At 41.2% G+C, this 16,495-nt stretch overlaps 1 protein-coding gene across 2 annotated transcripts; it reads left to right on the top strand.

Annotated features, from left to right (window-relative positions):
• Nucleotides 1-899: 899 nt before the first annotated feature.
• CLDN12 (claudin 12) lies at nt 900-10,410 on the top strand. 2 transcript variants are annotated; one of them, XM_026098736.2, is made up of 4 exons: nt 900-1,068; nt 2,130-2,199; nt 3,555-3,621; nt 6,236-10,410. In XM_026098736.2, exon 4 carries the CDS (start codon nt 6,264-6,266, stop codon nt 6,999-7,001), a length of 738 nt encoding a protein of 245 aa, XP_025954521.1. In that variant the 5' UTR covers nt 900-1,068; nt 2,130-2,199; nt 3,555-3,621; nt 6,236-6,263; the 3' UTR covers nt 7,002-10,410. The 2 variants fall into 2 exon arrangements, with proteins under 2 accessions (XP_025954521.1, XP_064362115.1); XM_064506045.1 differs by lacking the exon at nt 2,130-2,199.
• The last annotated feature ends 6,085 nt before the right edge of the window (nt 10,411-16,495 follow it).

Consider the following 16,495-nt stretch of genomic DNA (forward strand, 5'->3'; position numbering starts at 1 on the left):
TATTGTATGTTTCAAGAAAATAGTTGCAGTAGTTCAGTGTACTATAAAAAAACCTCTTCTAGGCTTATGAACCTGTTGCACCGTAATTAACTGATTTTTTTTTTCCTTTGTCACTGAGTGTGGGCTGTCAAAGATCTTAGGTGTTCACAGGGGGAAAAAACAGTTTTCTCACAGAGAGGCGTCTATAATTTACACACTAGTTTCGATGTCATGTCACACACAAATGTGAATAAAACCTGTTTCAAGCTATAGGTTGGTCGGCTTTATTACATGACGAGTTTTCTGGCTTACGTAGTAAATAAGCTAGAAAATGCTGTCACTTTTTCCTGTCTCAACTTCTGAGTTTGAGATGCAGCAGAACCACTAAGCGTAATAGCCAGTCTTGGGAGTCATAAAATTAGCATCAGCCTTTGCACTAAACACTGAATTCATGTGCTTTATGGCTCATGTTCCAAGTTTTGTTGAAAGCAGTGATGTGAAGTGTGGTGGAAATGGATTATCTAGAAATGAGTGAAAATAAAGAACAGAGGGATATGAGGTTCTGCCAGAGCATTTAAATGAATTGTTCTAAAGATCCGTTAAAAGCTTTACTTAAAAATGCAAGGAATGTTTCTGTGATGCTCAAAAACGCCTCGATAGGAGTATTGCAGCCACTGCCTTTGCCTTTAATCAAAATTTGTAAGTATTTGAGGAATTTATCTTAAAGCGTCGTTTTCCTCAGCCATGGGCCCAGGTGCGAATCTCAGCTTTCGTTAAAGCTAGATGAAAGGAGGGGTGGCTGCAGGAGGGCTCTGCGGGCCCCGAGCCGGCGCCCCCAGCACCGCTCGCGGCGGGTAGCGTCACACTGGCAGCGGGGGACGCTGGGAGTTGCAGTGCGCGCGGCGTGCCCGGCGCAGGCGCTGCGGGGGCCCCGGACTACAATCCCACAACCCTCCGCGCGCCCCGCGAAGGCCGTGGCCTCTAGAGAGCCTGAGAAGGCGGCGGCTGCTTCGGCAGCTGCAGGCCGGCGCGGGGGAAGCGGAGCGGCGATGGTGCCCTCGCCGCGTGCGCCTGCACCCTGACGGCGAGGCGAGTGGCCGGAGCGGGCGGGCGGCGCGGGCCTGGCTCCGTCCAGGCGGCCGCCTCGCCCTGAGGCGGCAGCCGGCCTGGTGGCGCCCCGCCGGCAGCCGTTGGGCGCGGGATGCCGCTGCGCTCCGTTCTGCGGCGGGGCGGGTGTCGCGGGTGGGGAGCGCGCACAAGTGCGCGGTTCGCGGGCCGGGGGGCGCGCGGAGCCCCTGCGAGCGCTCTCCCGGCTGCGGTGGGCGGGCGGGCGTGTGTTTTCCGGTTCGGCCTTAGCTCTGCGTCACGTACTTTCTTCCCGATCAGTCGGTTAAATAATTAGTTGTGTTACCGGTTTTTCTTGGAGCTCCTGTTCTTAGCTAGGTCGCTAATTCTAATCCATTGCACCCGGATTTAACTTTTAATAGGATTTTTGTAGAACTTGGAGCCGTGCGATTGAATTCTAGGAGAAACAGATAGACTGGCATCGCTTATTCTATATCAGTTATTTCCAGACGTCTTGAAACAAAGAGCAGTTGTTGGTTCCCCAGTTTCTTGGTGTCAGCTATCCAGAATTCCTAATAACTTTATTTAATTTAACTGATAATACTGTTGTTGAAAGTATTTTTAGAGTGCACTTGTAAATTCCCTTACTGTGACTTCGATCCTGCGGGGCTTTATAGAGCAACAGTCATTTCCTCATCATGGTCTTTGACCAGCTCCTGTTTCAGCACCATGGATCTTTAAAATAGCAGCTATGATAAAATCCATCCCTGAAGCAGGACTTTTAATTTGTATGGATCAGATGTAAGAGAGTGGCTCAAGTCTGACATCTAAGGCGAAACAGCTATCCTGGCCAAAGTGCGCTTTCTGCCTTTGAGCGGTTACTCTGGAAGTGGCCAAGGCCCCTAGTTTCTCAGCGCCAGCAGTGACAGAATAAAAGACAAGATAGGCTAGATTATTGTCACTGGAGAAAGACAAGCAAAACTCCCTGCCTGCAGGAAATGTGCTTTTTCTGAACTGGATGTTGTAGGATATTCTATACCTGTTCTGTTATTCTGTACTCATTCTGTATCTATATGTTACAACAGCTGGTGGCCACAGTTTTACATCATTTGGTGGGAGGGACTCATGGACTTGGCACAGCTTGCTTCCTGACAGGTGCGTTTGCAAGTGCTAATTCTCTACTTATAGTTATTATTGAACGTTGTGGCCTGTATTTTGCGGTGTGAACTTCCAAAGGGAGGTATATCTATTTATCCTAGCTTAGGTTGCTGCTGAATGACACGGAATGCTTGAAAACTGCTCAGAAATGTCATCAAATGAAGACAGCAGCTCCCACCTGTGCAGTAATACTTATTTTTCTGTTTGAGTTCCATTCTGGCTGCTGCATCTCCTCTGAATGCAATTGGATATGCTGAGACTGACTTCTGCAGCTCTGCATAGTTGGTTTGCCCAAATTGTAGCATTCCCTCATAGCGGTCTTGGTTGATTGTTTACCTGGTAGTTGAAATCAAGTGGGATGCTTGAGCTGATTGTGTCTGTGTTTCCGTGTCTTGAGTGCAATAGCATTTATCCTGGAGGACCATAGACTTGGAAATTTACTTTCTCATGTAGTGAGAAGTTTGGGTTGCATAAGCATATGTTGTAAGGTCTTTCTCTTGCCTAGATGGTTGGCTAGAAGAATTCTCTGATGCTGACCCCAGGAGATGTATATATATTAATGTTATAATATTTCAAGTTTTGATAAAAGTGAATTAGAATGAGCACTATATTCTGTACAAGTTACTATATTTCAGCTAACCCGCCTTCAGGCAGTAGCTCCTACAGTCACAGAAAGACATGCCTGTAGGTCTGACACTGTTGGGTAGAGACTACTATGACCTGCAGAGTTCTTCTTGGTGCTCCGGTGTGATGTATGGGTAGAGAGAGCCCACAAGAAGATCCGTTTTCTTCCTCTGAAGAAGTTGTACAACTTTTGAAAAGCAACCATTTGTAGGCTAACCAGTACTTTCTTCCTGCTTTTTTCCTTTTCCTCAAAACCTGTGGGTAGAAACCAGGAAAGAATAGAGAACCACAAATATATAAACAGCTTTGGAGTCTGTGTTTTGTTCTCTGACAATAAAAATCATAATCATAACTTTCATCCCTTCATCTCCACTGAGTAGTGTCTTTATATGGAATTTGTTGCAAGAAATGTAAAACCAAGCATGTCAACATTTCGGTGCCTCGGAATACCCATAGAAAAATACCCTTCTTATATCTGTTGCACAAAACCAGAGATGGGTAGATAGATTCTTCTCTCTAGAGAAGAATCCTGGGGAAAAATAAAAAGTTGAGGAGGAGGCAGTTTGGGATTTGCTTTTTAAATAAAAGAGGAAATTGGAGAAAGGTGTTGGAGTTGGCCTACTGGAAACATATCTAGAGTTCGTTATTTCTGAATTGCAATGTAAACACTGTTGCTGGAATTGCATGAAACAAATGAGATATTGACTTCTTTTTGTTCTATTTCCTAGATCCAGTAGTACGTTTTTCCTTCTCCTAGAAGTTGCTAAGGTTTCTCTTGATTTGAACATACCATTGGTGAGTACACCAGACCTGTCTTTAACAACTGTTTGTTACTGTCTTAATCAGGGTTCTGTAACTGAAGCTGTAACTGCAGTTATAAAGCTAATGGTATTTGCAAGATGGGGCAAGTTGGGGGATCAGGGGTAGCATACCTACAACTTTATTTTTCACTTTATTTTTCCTTTGATATCCTCTAGTGAGAGAATGAGCTATTTTCTGCTTCTTTACCTTCCCACCCCACAAGATGTGCTGAGGAGGATACTTCCATTAAAAAAAAAAAACAAAAAAAAAAACACATCTTGGTGCATCTACCAGGAATGGCCAGCAAAAGCAAGGTGTACAGATTGGCCTAAAATATAGAATGGCAGCTATAGATGAACTAGACACTGAAGTCTTCTGTGTGCATAACTGGTACAGCAGAGGTAATAGAAACAATACAAGTTTTTCCATGCTGTCCCAAGCCCTGGCTGTATAGTCCTTGACATAAGTATACCTTATGATAATCTAGAAGAAAAGAAAATACCCCCTTTTTTTTCCATCCTCCAGCATTAGAGAGTATGGGTGGATTTCACATCACTTTCTCCTCCCCCCCGCCTCCTGTTTTTTATTCTGTCCAGTTTTTTATTCCTTCCTATTGGAAATGGATCTGTAGAAACAGTTTCTGAAAATAGTCAGTCCTGTGCTTATTTCAGCCTCTTCTGGTGGGAAGTTTCATCTCTGAGTATGTCCTCTCCACATAGAAGTCATATCCAGTCAAATCCCTGGCAAAGGGAAACTTTTTATGGAAGAGCAAAAGGATCAAGCCTAAGAAGAACAAAATTTGATGCTGTATTAGGTTTACTCCTCAAGTGTATCTGTTGTAGTTTCATTTCCTTGCAAGTTCGTTGCTTTGACCTTATTGAAGCTGAGATTAGGCATGATATTAAATGAATTATAATGGAAATAAGTCTTGGGTACCCCTACTCAGAGGGTGTCCTACTAAAGACCCACTAACTGACAAGGTTGCTGCCATGAGAACAGTAGCTACACTCAGCTAGTCTTAGTGCAAATACAGTATCATTATTTGATGAATAACATGCGTTTTTGGCATAAATGTCATTGTCATTATTTCTTTACAGATGTGCCTCTTTGAAAGAGTATGAGCAGCAGGTGAATGTTACGCAGATACTGTTGCAGCCATTACATGCAATTTTTCAGAGTCAGACAGGATAAAAAGAAAATAAAGTCCTTGTTTCTTCTGAAACAAGTTGCTTTTTATTTATTTGCCTATAAATCAATAAAATGCTGGCCTGTTGTGTAGCTTTACAATGCTTGTAGTCTGCTTCCAGTACACATGGAAATTCTTCATTCCTCATCATCTGAAAAGTTCCCTGAGCATTTCATGTTTGCAAGCGTAGAAGGGTAGTAGGGGGTCTGATTTGATTTCCTCTTTGGTTGCAACCATGTCTGTAATTCTACTGTAAAAATTATTTTTTTTAATTGCATGAGCATGTGGTAGAACTTCAGTCTGTTTTATTACTGTTGTCTAAAGAATTGTTTCGTGACTCTAGAAAAATAAGCACAACGCGGTATAATGATTAGGAAGAAATTTCAATAGGCATTTATGTCCTAATGACTTTCAGTTTGAAATTTCAAAGTATCTATTTATTTATTTAGGTACTGTAGTTTTTAGTGCCCTGCTTCAAGTGTGTTCCAGGGGTGGGTGCTCAGTACCTACTCTGTATTAGGCTTCTTTAAAGTCTCTCCAGGACCTGGAGATGGCATTATCCAAATTAACCAATCACATTTGGAAATGCGTTTTTTAAGATGACCCGTCATTGACGCTGTTACCCAGTATCTCTGCACGTTTCCTCTATGGTCGGATACGAAGCTGTGCTAGATACAAAGACAGTAGTTATATTGAAAAGGAAGGGGAATTTGACACTTCCTCTGAAGAGGAAAGTGTGGAAGCTGAAAAGCCATCTGCTTTCTGGAATTGTTCATGTGATTGGACAGTTGCTTTTGAAAGGCAGAAGCGTGGAAGAAATTTTAACTGCTTTTTTTTAAAAAAAGCGTATACAGTGAATTACTGGGCAGTGCCTTCTCCACTAACTTGTAGCTTTCATCAACAATTTGGCCTATGTAAAATGTGGATAACTGCCTTGTCCAGTCTAATGATGCTGGTTCTAAGCTGTCCCCCTTTACTCACATGGCAGTATGGTAGGACTGAACACACACTCTGTCTCTTGGCCAAGGAGTGGAAGCTGCCTTTTGAGGAGGGATAAAGTTCTTAAATCGCACTAACTCAATGATATTCTTTCTCCAAACAGACTGTAAATGTCTGCACAGAGACACAAGTTGAAAGGTTGTGGAGAATCGCATGATGAAGTGCTCCTTGTTTGAATTGAACACAGTGAATTTAGCAGCCTGTCAGCTGAGCAACCATAATAGTCTGTGAAATAACCCGAAGTTTCATTAAAATGAGAAATTCTTAGTGTTACCACGTCAATGTGGAAAAAGGTGCCAGATATCTACTGCCTGCTAGCTGGGCCACACAAGTTTAATAAAGTGACACAGTTGTAATCTGACTATAATCAGACCTATGTGCATAATGTAAGACTTACTGATTTTTTGAAATAATTTTTTTTAGTTGCAGAAAGCCTCTTCTGTGGGCAGGCATGGGCTGCCGGGATGTTCATGCAGCAACGGTACTGGCCTTCCTCAGTGGAACAGCCTCAGTAGCTGGACTTCTTGCAGCCGTTCTGCTTCCAAACTGGAGGCAGATGAGACTGTACACGTTCAACAAGAATGAGAAGAATGTGACTGTTTACACTGGACTCTGGATTAAGTGTGCTCGCTTTGATGGGAGCAGAGACTGTGTGATTTATGACCCACAGTGGTACACGGCTGTTGATCAGCTGGATTTGCGTGTTCTTCAGTTTGCCCTGCCCCTGAGTATGTTAACTGCTGTCTCTGCTCTGCTTCTCTGCTTGATTGGCATGTGTAACACAGCCTTTGTATCAAGCGTGCCAAACATCAAATTAGCAAAATGCCTTGTAAACAGTGCAGGCTGCCACCTCGTGGCTGGCCTCTTCTTCCTGCTCGCATGTGCCATTTGTCTCACTCCGTCAATCTGGGTCATTTTTTATAACAATTATCTCAACAGAAAATATGAGCCTGTTTTTAGCTTTGACATCTCTGTATTTATTGCCATTGCCAGTGCTGGTGGTCTGTTTTTCACTTCCGTTATGTTATTTCTGTGGTATTGTGCGTGTAAAAGCCTACCTTCCCCTTTCTGGCAGCCCCTCTATTCCCATGCCCCCAGCATGCACAGCTATGCCTCCCAGCCGTATTCTGCACGCTCTCGCCTCTCTGCCATAGAAATCGACATTCCTGTTGTGACACACACATCTTAAGAAGACAAAGTCCTGGAAGCTGAGTTCTTGTGCTCATTCAAACCATGAAAGTTGCAGGCTTGATTCTCTCTACTGCCTTGCACTGGGCTTAATCTTTTCTAAGGTCAGATTGCTGAAGGTGCAAAGCAATGGAGAACTGAGTTCATTAAGTCCTTTGCTTTTTTCGTATGTTCTTTCCTGACCAACTTTTTTTTTCCCTTCGGGCTCACTACAGACAAAATGCTGCTAATGCTGTGACAGTACACTAACAATAGTATTCTTTCATGCAGGTTGTTTTGCATGTCTGTTATTCTTTCTGCTTATTAAGATCAAAGTGGGTTTGAACCTCTTTGCTACTTTGATAAGCTATTATTAGATCTTGATCCCATTATAGGAACTGCAGACACAGACCCTTGCACTCATGTATTATCCATATCCTGTGGAGCTGGGTGTAGGGGGTTTACTGAGTTTCTTATTACAGATGAGAAAGTAACACTAGATTAGTGTAAAGTGTATGATCATTTAGCTGGAGCAGAAAGGAGATTAAGAAATGGGTTACAAAGTCTTTATCTAGACACTTGTATTTTAAGATGTGATGTTTGAAAAGGGTATTTGGCAGACTAATTCAGTTCTGTAGCAATGTTCTTTGTTTTCCGCTGTGCACATAAAAAGCCACCTGGCTTATGAACTTCTGCAGTAGAATTAGTGTCAAATTACCCTTTAATTTCAAAGTAGCAATCAAACTTAGAAGAAATAAAATTGATTTAACTAATAATGCTCTTCTGTACTGTAATTAGCATTTTCTGAATCATTGGAGGCTGGAAACTTTTTTCTTCTGTGAATTTTCTTTCTAGTGTGTATTTTTTTAATAAGTATTCAAGTTCAATAGATCTATTTTGTGATTAAAAAGAAAGACTACTTGTATTTAAAAATTCTGTTTAAAAGCTTGAATATTTTATTTGAAGGCCATCTTCAAGTAGAGCAGGCCTAAAATTAAAAATGCTTTAAAGCATTATTTAGTTCTGGAGAGAGATGTCATTCACGCTGCAAAATGGGTTGGGAAAACTCTGGAGAATTCTAAAGACTATAAAGCAGTGTTTTGCAACACTGTATGCAAGCTATAACAATGTCTCTCTAGGAGGTGGTTATAACCCTGAGGAGAGATTTTTAAATCTGGATGTTTTATGTATATACAACTAACAATGAATCTGTATTTTTTTTTCAGAGTTGATGCTTATGGGAAGTTTTATAGGCAGCGAGTTATTGGACTTTTCATGCTGTAGCTTATTTAATTACTGATGAAAACTTCACCTTTCCAGCCTTGTTCCTCAACACCTTTCAAGCTGAGCTATTTTAAAATCCTTTTTTTTTTTTTTTTTTTTTTCCCTACGTTGCCACCTCACAACTGGAGAAACTTTCTCATTCTTATTTCCTGTGAGGTGAAGTTCCTAATCATTTGTGAGCTTCACAGTATAGCCTTACAAAGGTGAGAAAAGGTTATAAATTCCCAACCTGGGATGTCTTTAAAGCGTTTTTCCTTCTAAAATGCAGAGCAGGTCACCCCTAAGGATCAAGGTCTATCAATATGGCCAAGTTATCAAGTTACTAGGAAATTTGAAAGATCATGACAGGAAGCTGAAGACTATTATAATTTAGGCAAATATTTGACTTGTTCAATTTTTGGCAAATTGAGGTCTTGTGGTTAAAATGTAATTCCAGTAAGGAAGGTTATTTTGATTGGTGGTATTCTGGAATTTGGTGGATATTTAGATTCTACTAAATCTATAACAAATTTGCTTCACTAAAAATCATGTCCTTTTAATTCCCACTCTGCAAAGTCATCCTAAGCTCTGAAAATCAGTTTATTTCCTTTTCTGTGCACTACAAATAGCTACAATGTTCTACAGGGAAAATCTCATTCTGTTGCAATCTATCTGATAATAGTATATTAAGAGGAATCATTTTATCTTAACTGGCAGGCCTCAGACTTCAGTGGGCTAAGTGGGGAAGCTGATCTTTCTCATAAGTTCCTGGCATAGTCAGCAGAGAGACAAGCCTGCCAGAAGGTGATGTGGCATGCTTGATTAACTTAGTCTGGGGAATTAATCTTGTAGATGATAAAGAATCCTTAAGGAGTTGGGCCCTGAAAGCTACATGAGTTGAATACCTTCTTAAGTTATCAAGGCATGATAATAGATGAAGTACCTTCTTTCTTTTAATCAGCTCATGACTTGTATGGAATCGTAATATGTATGAAGCTATGCAAGGCCACTTTTTTTTTTCTTCCAGATTCAACTTTGTTTTAGAGTTATTGTCCAACTGTAGATATTGTTGCCACTCTTGCTGTCCATGGCCCTGCATGCTTTATAAGGTCAAAGTGAAGAGATCATTGGTTCATAATTTCATATCACCTCACTTCACCATCCTTCCAGGCTGTCTTTTCTTCTGTGTGCCTATGATTATGAACTGGCCAGTAAATGTTATTCTGTAGGCACTGTCGTGTACTGTTGGAGCCTGAACTTACAGTATTTCGATCACTTTGGAGGGACGATGAATACATACCATGTGTACAGTACATTTAAAAGGAGTTGAATCTTCAACATCTTCAGCAGCCTGGAAAACTGATTTATAGTATTTTCTATGGAGAGTAAATGCAGTCAGTGTTTTGTTCTGTATGGTTTAAATAGCAGATGCGTCTGACAGCTCTTCTGCATTCTGACTTAGATTTTTATGCATTAAACTTTCAATTAGTATATGCTGCGGCCTAAGCTGATAATGTGTTGCTTTGAAAACTGTCTCCTCAAAAGTCTGAGATAAGCCTGAGCTATGAAGAATAGGGATCCACAAGTTTGGGGATCCAAGATTCTAGTGGAGGTTTCAGTTAAGGTCATCTGTATCAAAAAGACTGTTGTATCATGTTTAGTTTATAAAAGCACAGCCAGGTTTCTTTCAGCAGTGCTGTTGATGTGAGCTGCAACTACATCCTAAGCAAAACTAACTGGAAGTGCTGTGCTGTGTTGCTCCTTGTTTACAGGAGGGGTGGCCAACGTGTGACACTTGAGCCATGTGCCACCCCAGCAGTTCTCTCGCTAAGGTTACAGCTGTGCCCTTCCTGGTTTTGGGGAGAAGAAAGCTTGCACCTTGCATGTATCTGTAGCAGGGAACAGCTGCTGTGGAGCTGTTAGCACCCCTGCCTCTGACCAGCTGCTACTTCTTGGCACTTGGCTGTATGCAGTACAGGCGCTCTGATCTTGAGCACAGGAAGATTTTAATTTGTGGCTCATGCAGTCAAAGGTCGGGTGCTCTGGGATTACGGAAGTCTGTATTTTTTTCAAGTAATTCCTGATCAGCTTTTTCAGTTGTGTTTAATGTGAGTTCTTTTTATGTAAAATGGAAAATATGTATTTTTAATAAATCCTGTTCTCATACAGCTGTAGTTTGTTTCAACTTATTTTGTACAAAACAGTAATGATTAGAATATGAAAGACTTTACCTGTTTTGGCATTGATCAGCAGACTTGTGAGAATGTTTCAGATGCCTTAACAGGCTCAAATATATGTTATGTTGCATTTTTAACTCCATAATTTTACAGTGCTACTGCTTAAAATCTCAGCCATCTTCTGAAAGCTTGACTCTTATTTATCTTTTCCCTTTATTTCACTATAAGCTAGTCTTAAAAAACTAGGATTTTTTTCCTTAAAAAGGAAATGAGTGATTTCCCTTAATGTAGATGATTACTTTTCTCTGTACGTGACCTGAATGCAGGTTAGAGGCCAGGATCTGATTCAGCCCTGTGCCAGTGTACCAATGCCATGCTCGTAAAGAGAGCAGATTAGTTTTCTCCTAGGCTGGTAAGATTTGCTTGATGTGTGTTAGTGTCACCCAGGAAAGGGAGTGGTGGCATTTGACCAGAAACAGGATCCTCCTCCCTCTCTGCTTTTCTGTGCCAGCTGTGCTGTCCCTTGGAGAACATGCTACAACCTACGTGTGAAAGTTGTTCAGGTGCCACAGTGAAACGTAACAGTCTAGAACCGCAGTTGCAGTCAGGGATGTTGGGTTTCCATCATGTGCTCCTGACACGTAAAGCTCAGCAGCGTCATGGTGCCTATGTTACCAAGCCTTTCTCCAGGGTTACTGGGCAAAGTATGCGCTCTCTTCCGAGCACTAGAAAGGCAGGTGTCATAGTGCAAGTTCACAAAATCTGGACTGTTTATGCTGGCTATGATGAGACTTACTGCTAATTCCTTTTTAGATTTTTAATGTTTTAAACTGGCATTCTAGTAAGTTTTTTTTATCTGTTTAGGGAACTAGTTTTTATATAAGAACAATTCTTATGCATAGTATAAAGCCGTTTGCAGTAGTACAACTCACTTGGTGTGGGGGGAAATGGTTTGATATTCTACGCTTCGCTGGGTATGTTTTCTCCCTTGCTGCACCTCTGGACAGGCTCCTGAGTGTTTTTGGGCTGTGACAGCTGCATTTTCAGTGCCCAGTACTGGGCACACAGTGCAGAGACACTGAAGCTGGCCTTGCAGAGACAGACCTAGCACTGGGTTGTTCAGTATGTCACTTGGGCTCCATCTGTTCCTTACCATGTGCTCCAAACTGAACCACTGATAAGGGGAATGTAGCCAGAGTTACAACTGCTACTACTCTTGCGTGATTATTCAGTCAGGAACTGTCCCCGTCCTTTTTTGGGGGGGTGGGGGGGGGGAGGTGTCTACATTAAATTTAAAACTTGGATTTAGTTCTGCTGAACTAAAGTTTCAGTTGTGTAGAGTGTATTCAGTTTGCCTCTGGCAGACCTTTATTTGCATTGCAAAGCCCACAGGCAGTTTGGTACTTCTGACAGCCAGTATGAACCTAGGGGCTATTAGTTGGGTGCTAATGTAAAAACTGGGATCCAAAGAATTCAGTTTCTCCCTAAATGTGGGAACATCTCTCTTTTTTGTATTAAAAATCCTTAAAAAAGCTAAACTGCATATTTGTGCTCACTGAAAACAAACCTCCCAGGGCAGATTTTCCTATGTTTTATTTCATGGGAATTGAGTTTGCATATGTGATTCAGCAGCTACGTAATGTTCTTTATCCCTTCCCATATCTAGTGAGCAGGTAGGCTACACACCTCAGAAGCAGCATGAGTTTTTTTCTATGATGTTTTTTGTTCCACTGCTGCATCAGCATTCATTAAGCTGGACACACAAAGGCCTCATCCAAGGGTAAGAACGTAGTTTCTGGTTTCAAAACCATTTAGTGGTTTATCTGTGTTCCTGACACAGTGAAGTTGCTCATTCAGATATTAAGCTGCTAGGGATGGGGGCTTGGTCTGTTGACTAGCAATTCCAAGGAGACCTCCAGGCAAGCACAAGGCAGTAGAAATTGTAGGAGCTGGAGGGCATGAGTGATTAAGGCTGTTTTGAGGAAGGAGACTGGAAAGCTACAGGCTGCAAGGGCAGGGTTGTTGTCTTAGGTTCTGTTCTAACAAACAGAAAAGTATGTAATTAAATTAAAGCTCCAAGTATTCCCTAAGAAGTTCAAAGCCTGTAATAGGGTTGTTTCTTAGGTGCTTAGACCTCCTCAATGAGTAAATATCACCCAACCCTAAAGATTCCCAGACTATAATAAGCAAACTTTGAAAACACAATGTATGAGCATTGCCCAAGCAGTATGTGTCCCTGGGAATCACAAATCTTGACTCAAGTGCTGAGCATCAACTCCTTGCTACAAGCTGTGCCAGAAGCTGCTAAGTAGCCACCACTGCCAAAGGGAGTATTTTAGCACCAAAGCTTGGTGCTCCCCTGTCTCTCTCTATTCTCACCACCTGGTATTACATCATTTTTATCATTACAAGATTGGTAACTATTCATGTTGCACTAGTTTTCTTTCCAAAAGCCACGATATATTGATAAGTATGTAAGATCATCTACAAATCCACATCAAAATGTACACAAATAGTAATAGTTATGTCAGAAATAAGTGAAGTGTTTACTATAACAGGTCTTGGATGTATCTTCCCTTACTACAGATGTTGTTTGAGCTATTCAAAATGTTCAGCAGGCAATTTCTTGATGAGTTTAAGCAGATATTAATCTATTCTGCCACCAAAAAACAAAATTCCATCTTCTTGCTCCTTTTGCCGTTTTTTTTTCCTCCTGTGCTTATTTGATCTTCAGCCCCCAGGAGGCTGATCCAGCTTGCCCCCTGGCCACCCGCGCTTTACTGCCAACACAAAGGAGGCAGCAGGAGCATGCAAGCCAAAGCAGAACCGCAGGAGGACAGCCTTATGTTGATTTTTCACAAAACCTCACTTTGAGATGTTTGTTTTCTCTTTTAATGAGTGTTTCACATAAGAAAGACTGAATTAATTCTGAAACTGTCTTTTGAGGTAGATTCTGTTTATTAATTGAAGAGGTTGTTGAAAAATGCTACATTTTGAGAAAAACATTGAACATTCCTTAGCAAGAAAAGTTTTATTCCCTTTCTTTCATTTCATCCTCATTCACTTGCAAAAAGCAAATAGGGCAAAGAAAAAAAGGTAACAAAGTTAAAAAATAGGGAAGGGTTGATTTTTTTTAATTAAAAGAATTTGAAGATTAGACAGCTTTAAATCACGTGTATCTTCAGTAATCTCAACTGCTGGTAACATTACTAAAGGAAAGAGCCAGTTTTGGAATAGGTGAACGATTAACATATTTGCATAAGCTTACAGGTTAGAGCCCAATGGCTTAGTGTTATCTCTGTTCAAAGACTCAGCATAATGGGTGACTGTTTTGAGTCTTTAAACAGGCCAGCAACAATAAAACGCTCAGGTTCACTGTGCTAAAATGTCCTACAGAGAGGTTGAGTTTTCTGGCAAAAGTATCTCCTCAGGAATCAGCCAACATGGAAGTACATTCTCACAAAATAGGCTTTTTACAGTACAGCTGCAGATAAATCAGACTGCACAAATTTTGCAGCTTTCGGTGGTTGCCTGTTCCGTTTGATTCAAGCATACACTTCCCAGAGACGGCCTGGAGAATACAGGCCCATTCAGCCAAAGAGTTATTCGCCGTTCTGTTCCTCCTTGGGCTTGTGGGGCAATCACCCCCAGATCTATTTAACTCTGTCCCGCTATCTGCAGCTCCCACCAAATGGCCTCGACAACGGCAGAGGTGAGGCCATCCCCCCTCGAAAGCAATTGGGAGGTGCTGGTGCCGCGAGCCGGGTGGCACATAGGCAGCTGCAACACTCCGGGCTTCTGCTACAGCTGCTTCATAAACATGGAGGTGCTAGCAGGGCTTTCAGTAGTTTTTTTGTCAGCTGCTGCTGAGTTACAGAGTTCATAATTCATTATGGTACATCAGTTCCAGTTAGTTTGCATGTACACTTTCAAACACCACACTGCTGTGCCTTAATTAGCCAAGGAGTTATGAGAACCCTGAGAACCACTAATCTTAGTGGCTGATGCCCATGTGCCTCTCTTGAGAAGTCATCTGAGACCTATAATATCCCGAGGCTCTCAGCACTAATCTGCTGAGAGCTCCTGTAGGAGTTAGCCTTTCAAACACTGGGCAGGATTTGCCTGGGCTAGATTTCATTGCTTGTGATAAGATTCACACACCTCATACTTGCTTTAAATCATAGAACTCAGAAAGTTCTTACTCTATATAGACAACACAAAACATAATTTGATGAGAAAGGCCTCTGAACTGCTTGCGTGTACACACTGAAGTAAAATTGATCATGCTTTTTGGGTTGGTGCTGCAAATTGTTTTTTCCAAAGCTATTTCTACAGTGTTTTGTGTTTCATTTTGTTACTGATAATCCTAACACTGTAGCAATCTAACACATTTCTTTGGTTTATCTGTGCACAGCTATCACATCTTCCTCCTGACAGAAGTAAACATAGATCCTTAATGGATGAAAACTTGTAACGCTATTACTTTTTGAAACAGTAGCTCTCTGCTTCACATAATACAAGTGAGTCTATGTTGTGCATCCCAGTAACACCGTAGTCAACACAAACTTCTCTGTCCAGGTTAAGTAATTCTGTCAGGTGTGCCAAAATGCTACATTCTTGTTTTTAAATATGGGAATTTTACACTGCATATGAAAGGAAAATACACTTTTTTTTTTTCCTGCCATAATGTACAACTGGTATTGCATAAAACTGCTGGCAGATAACTAGATAGAGATACAACCACTTCTTAGTTACTCTGAAATAAGGGAAAGGGGAGGGGAAGATAGACCAAAGCAACAGCAAGACATTTTAGCATTAGGATTTTTGAATTACCTAGTTGATTCAGGGAACAAATTGTTGTATTATCAGTTTATATTGAAAATAATCAGAACAGAGATAAGTGAGGTAGCTTTGAAAAGACTGTAGTACTGATATATAACATCCTAAACCAAACCCTGAGCCCGCTGCAAGGGGAAGAAAAGCTAAAACAGGTACCCTGGTAAATATACAGTATCAGGAATAAGATGTAGTGTCTGACTTAAGCAATACGTTAACTCATATGATAAAGATTGTGAAATGCTGAGGGAAAATCTAGTTCCCTTACAATTTAGAAAATGGACTAAATGAGAGCAGCTGTGTGGGTAAATACTTCTCCAGTACTTTGGTACTAAGTTGTTAGCTGATCTTTATCAGTTTTAACAAAAGAAATCTTTCAGAATTTAGATAAAGTCTGTCAAATGAGAGCCAAACAATATTTTCTAAACCAACAGCTTAAATCAAGTGGAGTTATGATGTTGGCAATGCACCAGGATCCTCCTTTCTTCATGCTGTTCTACTTTCTGTTCCTGCTTACCTTTACCCCAACTGACTGCAGTTCTACAATGGTGCTCTTGCCCCAGCTATGGCTGAGGAAATTTAATAAAGAAAAAAAAAAAAAAGATAAAAATGAAACATGCAATTAAGCCTACAAATTCATTAATTAATTCTGGGGGGGGAAAAAAGAATCTTGGAAACATTTCTCTGGAGAGCAATGGTAATTTCAAACATGAGAAAGCAAAAGTTATTCAGTGTGGCATTACGGCCATGTTCTCAGGGAAAGCCAGGGTCTGGTTAAAAAACAGCACAGATAGGAAACCCAAAGAAAATAAGTGTTCCTTCTGTTATTTCACAGCTGGGTGAATGTTGTACAGCCAGGTTTTCAATTACAGAGGTGCTGTGGTAAGAGCTACAGAATTTAGGTGAGAAAGAAGGATGAAAGTCAAGTCATTCTCTAGCTGTAATTGCGGTGTAGCTGGGTATAAGATCTGTGCCGGTGTGCACACCCAGTGTGTGTAAGTCAGTAACTCCCTGGGTGGTTGAGGAACTCCTTGGGTAGTCCCTGCACAGGACTGGTTTGAGTCAATGGACTGACCTGAGACAAGGTGACAGACCAGGCTCCTCACGACCTTCATAACAAAGCATTTGACTAATTGGTGCAGGAGATCTTCAGGTGGGAATTTCAGACAGTCCTAAAGATTTTCATCAGGCAGCTCCTACTGTACCAAGATCAATTCCTATGTCTAAATGTGCTGATAAA

The sequence above is a fragment of the Dromaius novaehollandiae genome, chromosome 2 (genome assembly GCF_036370855.1).
Source record: "Dromaius novaehollandiae isolate bDroNov1 chromosome 2, bDroNov1.hap1, whole genome shotgun sequence".
NCBI classification, from domain to species: domain Eukaryota; kingdom Metazoa; phylum Chordata; class Aves; order Casuariiformes; family Dromaiidae; genus Dromaius; species Dromaius novaehollandiae.

Excerpts from the sequence above, each read along its gene's own strand:
- CLDN12 (XM_026098736.2), top strand. The coding sequence starts at position 6,264 with ATGGGCTGCCGGGATGTTCATGCAGCAACGGTACTGGCCTTCCTCAGT.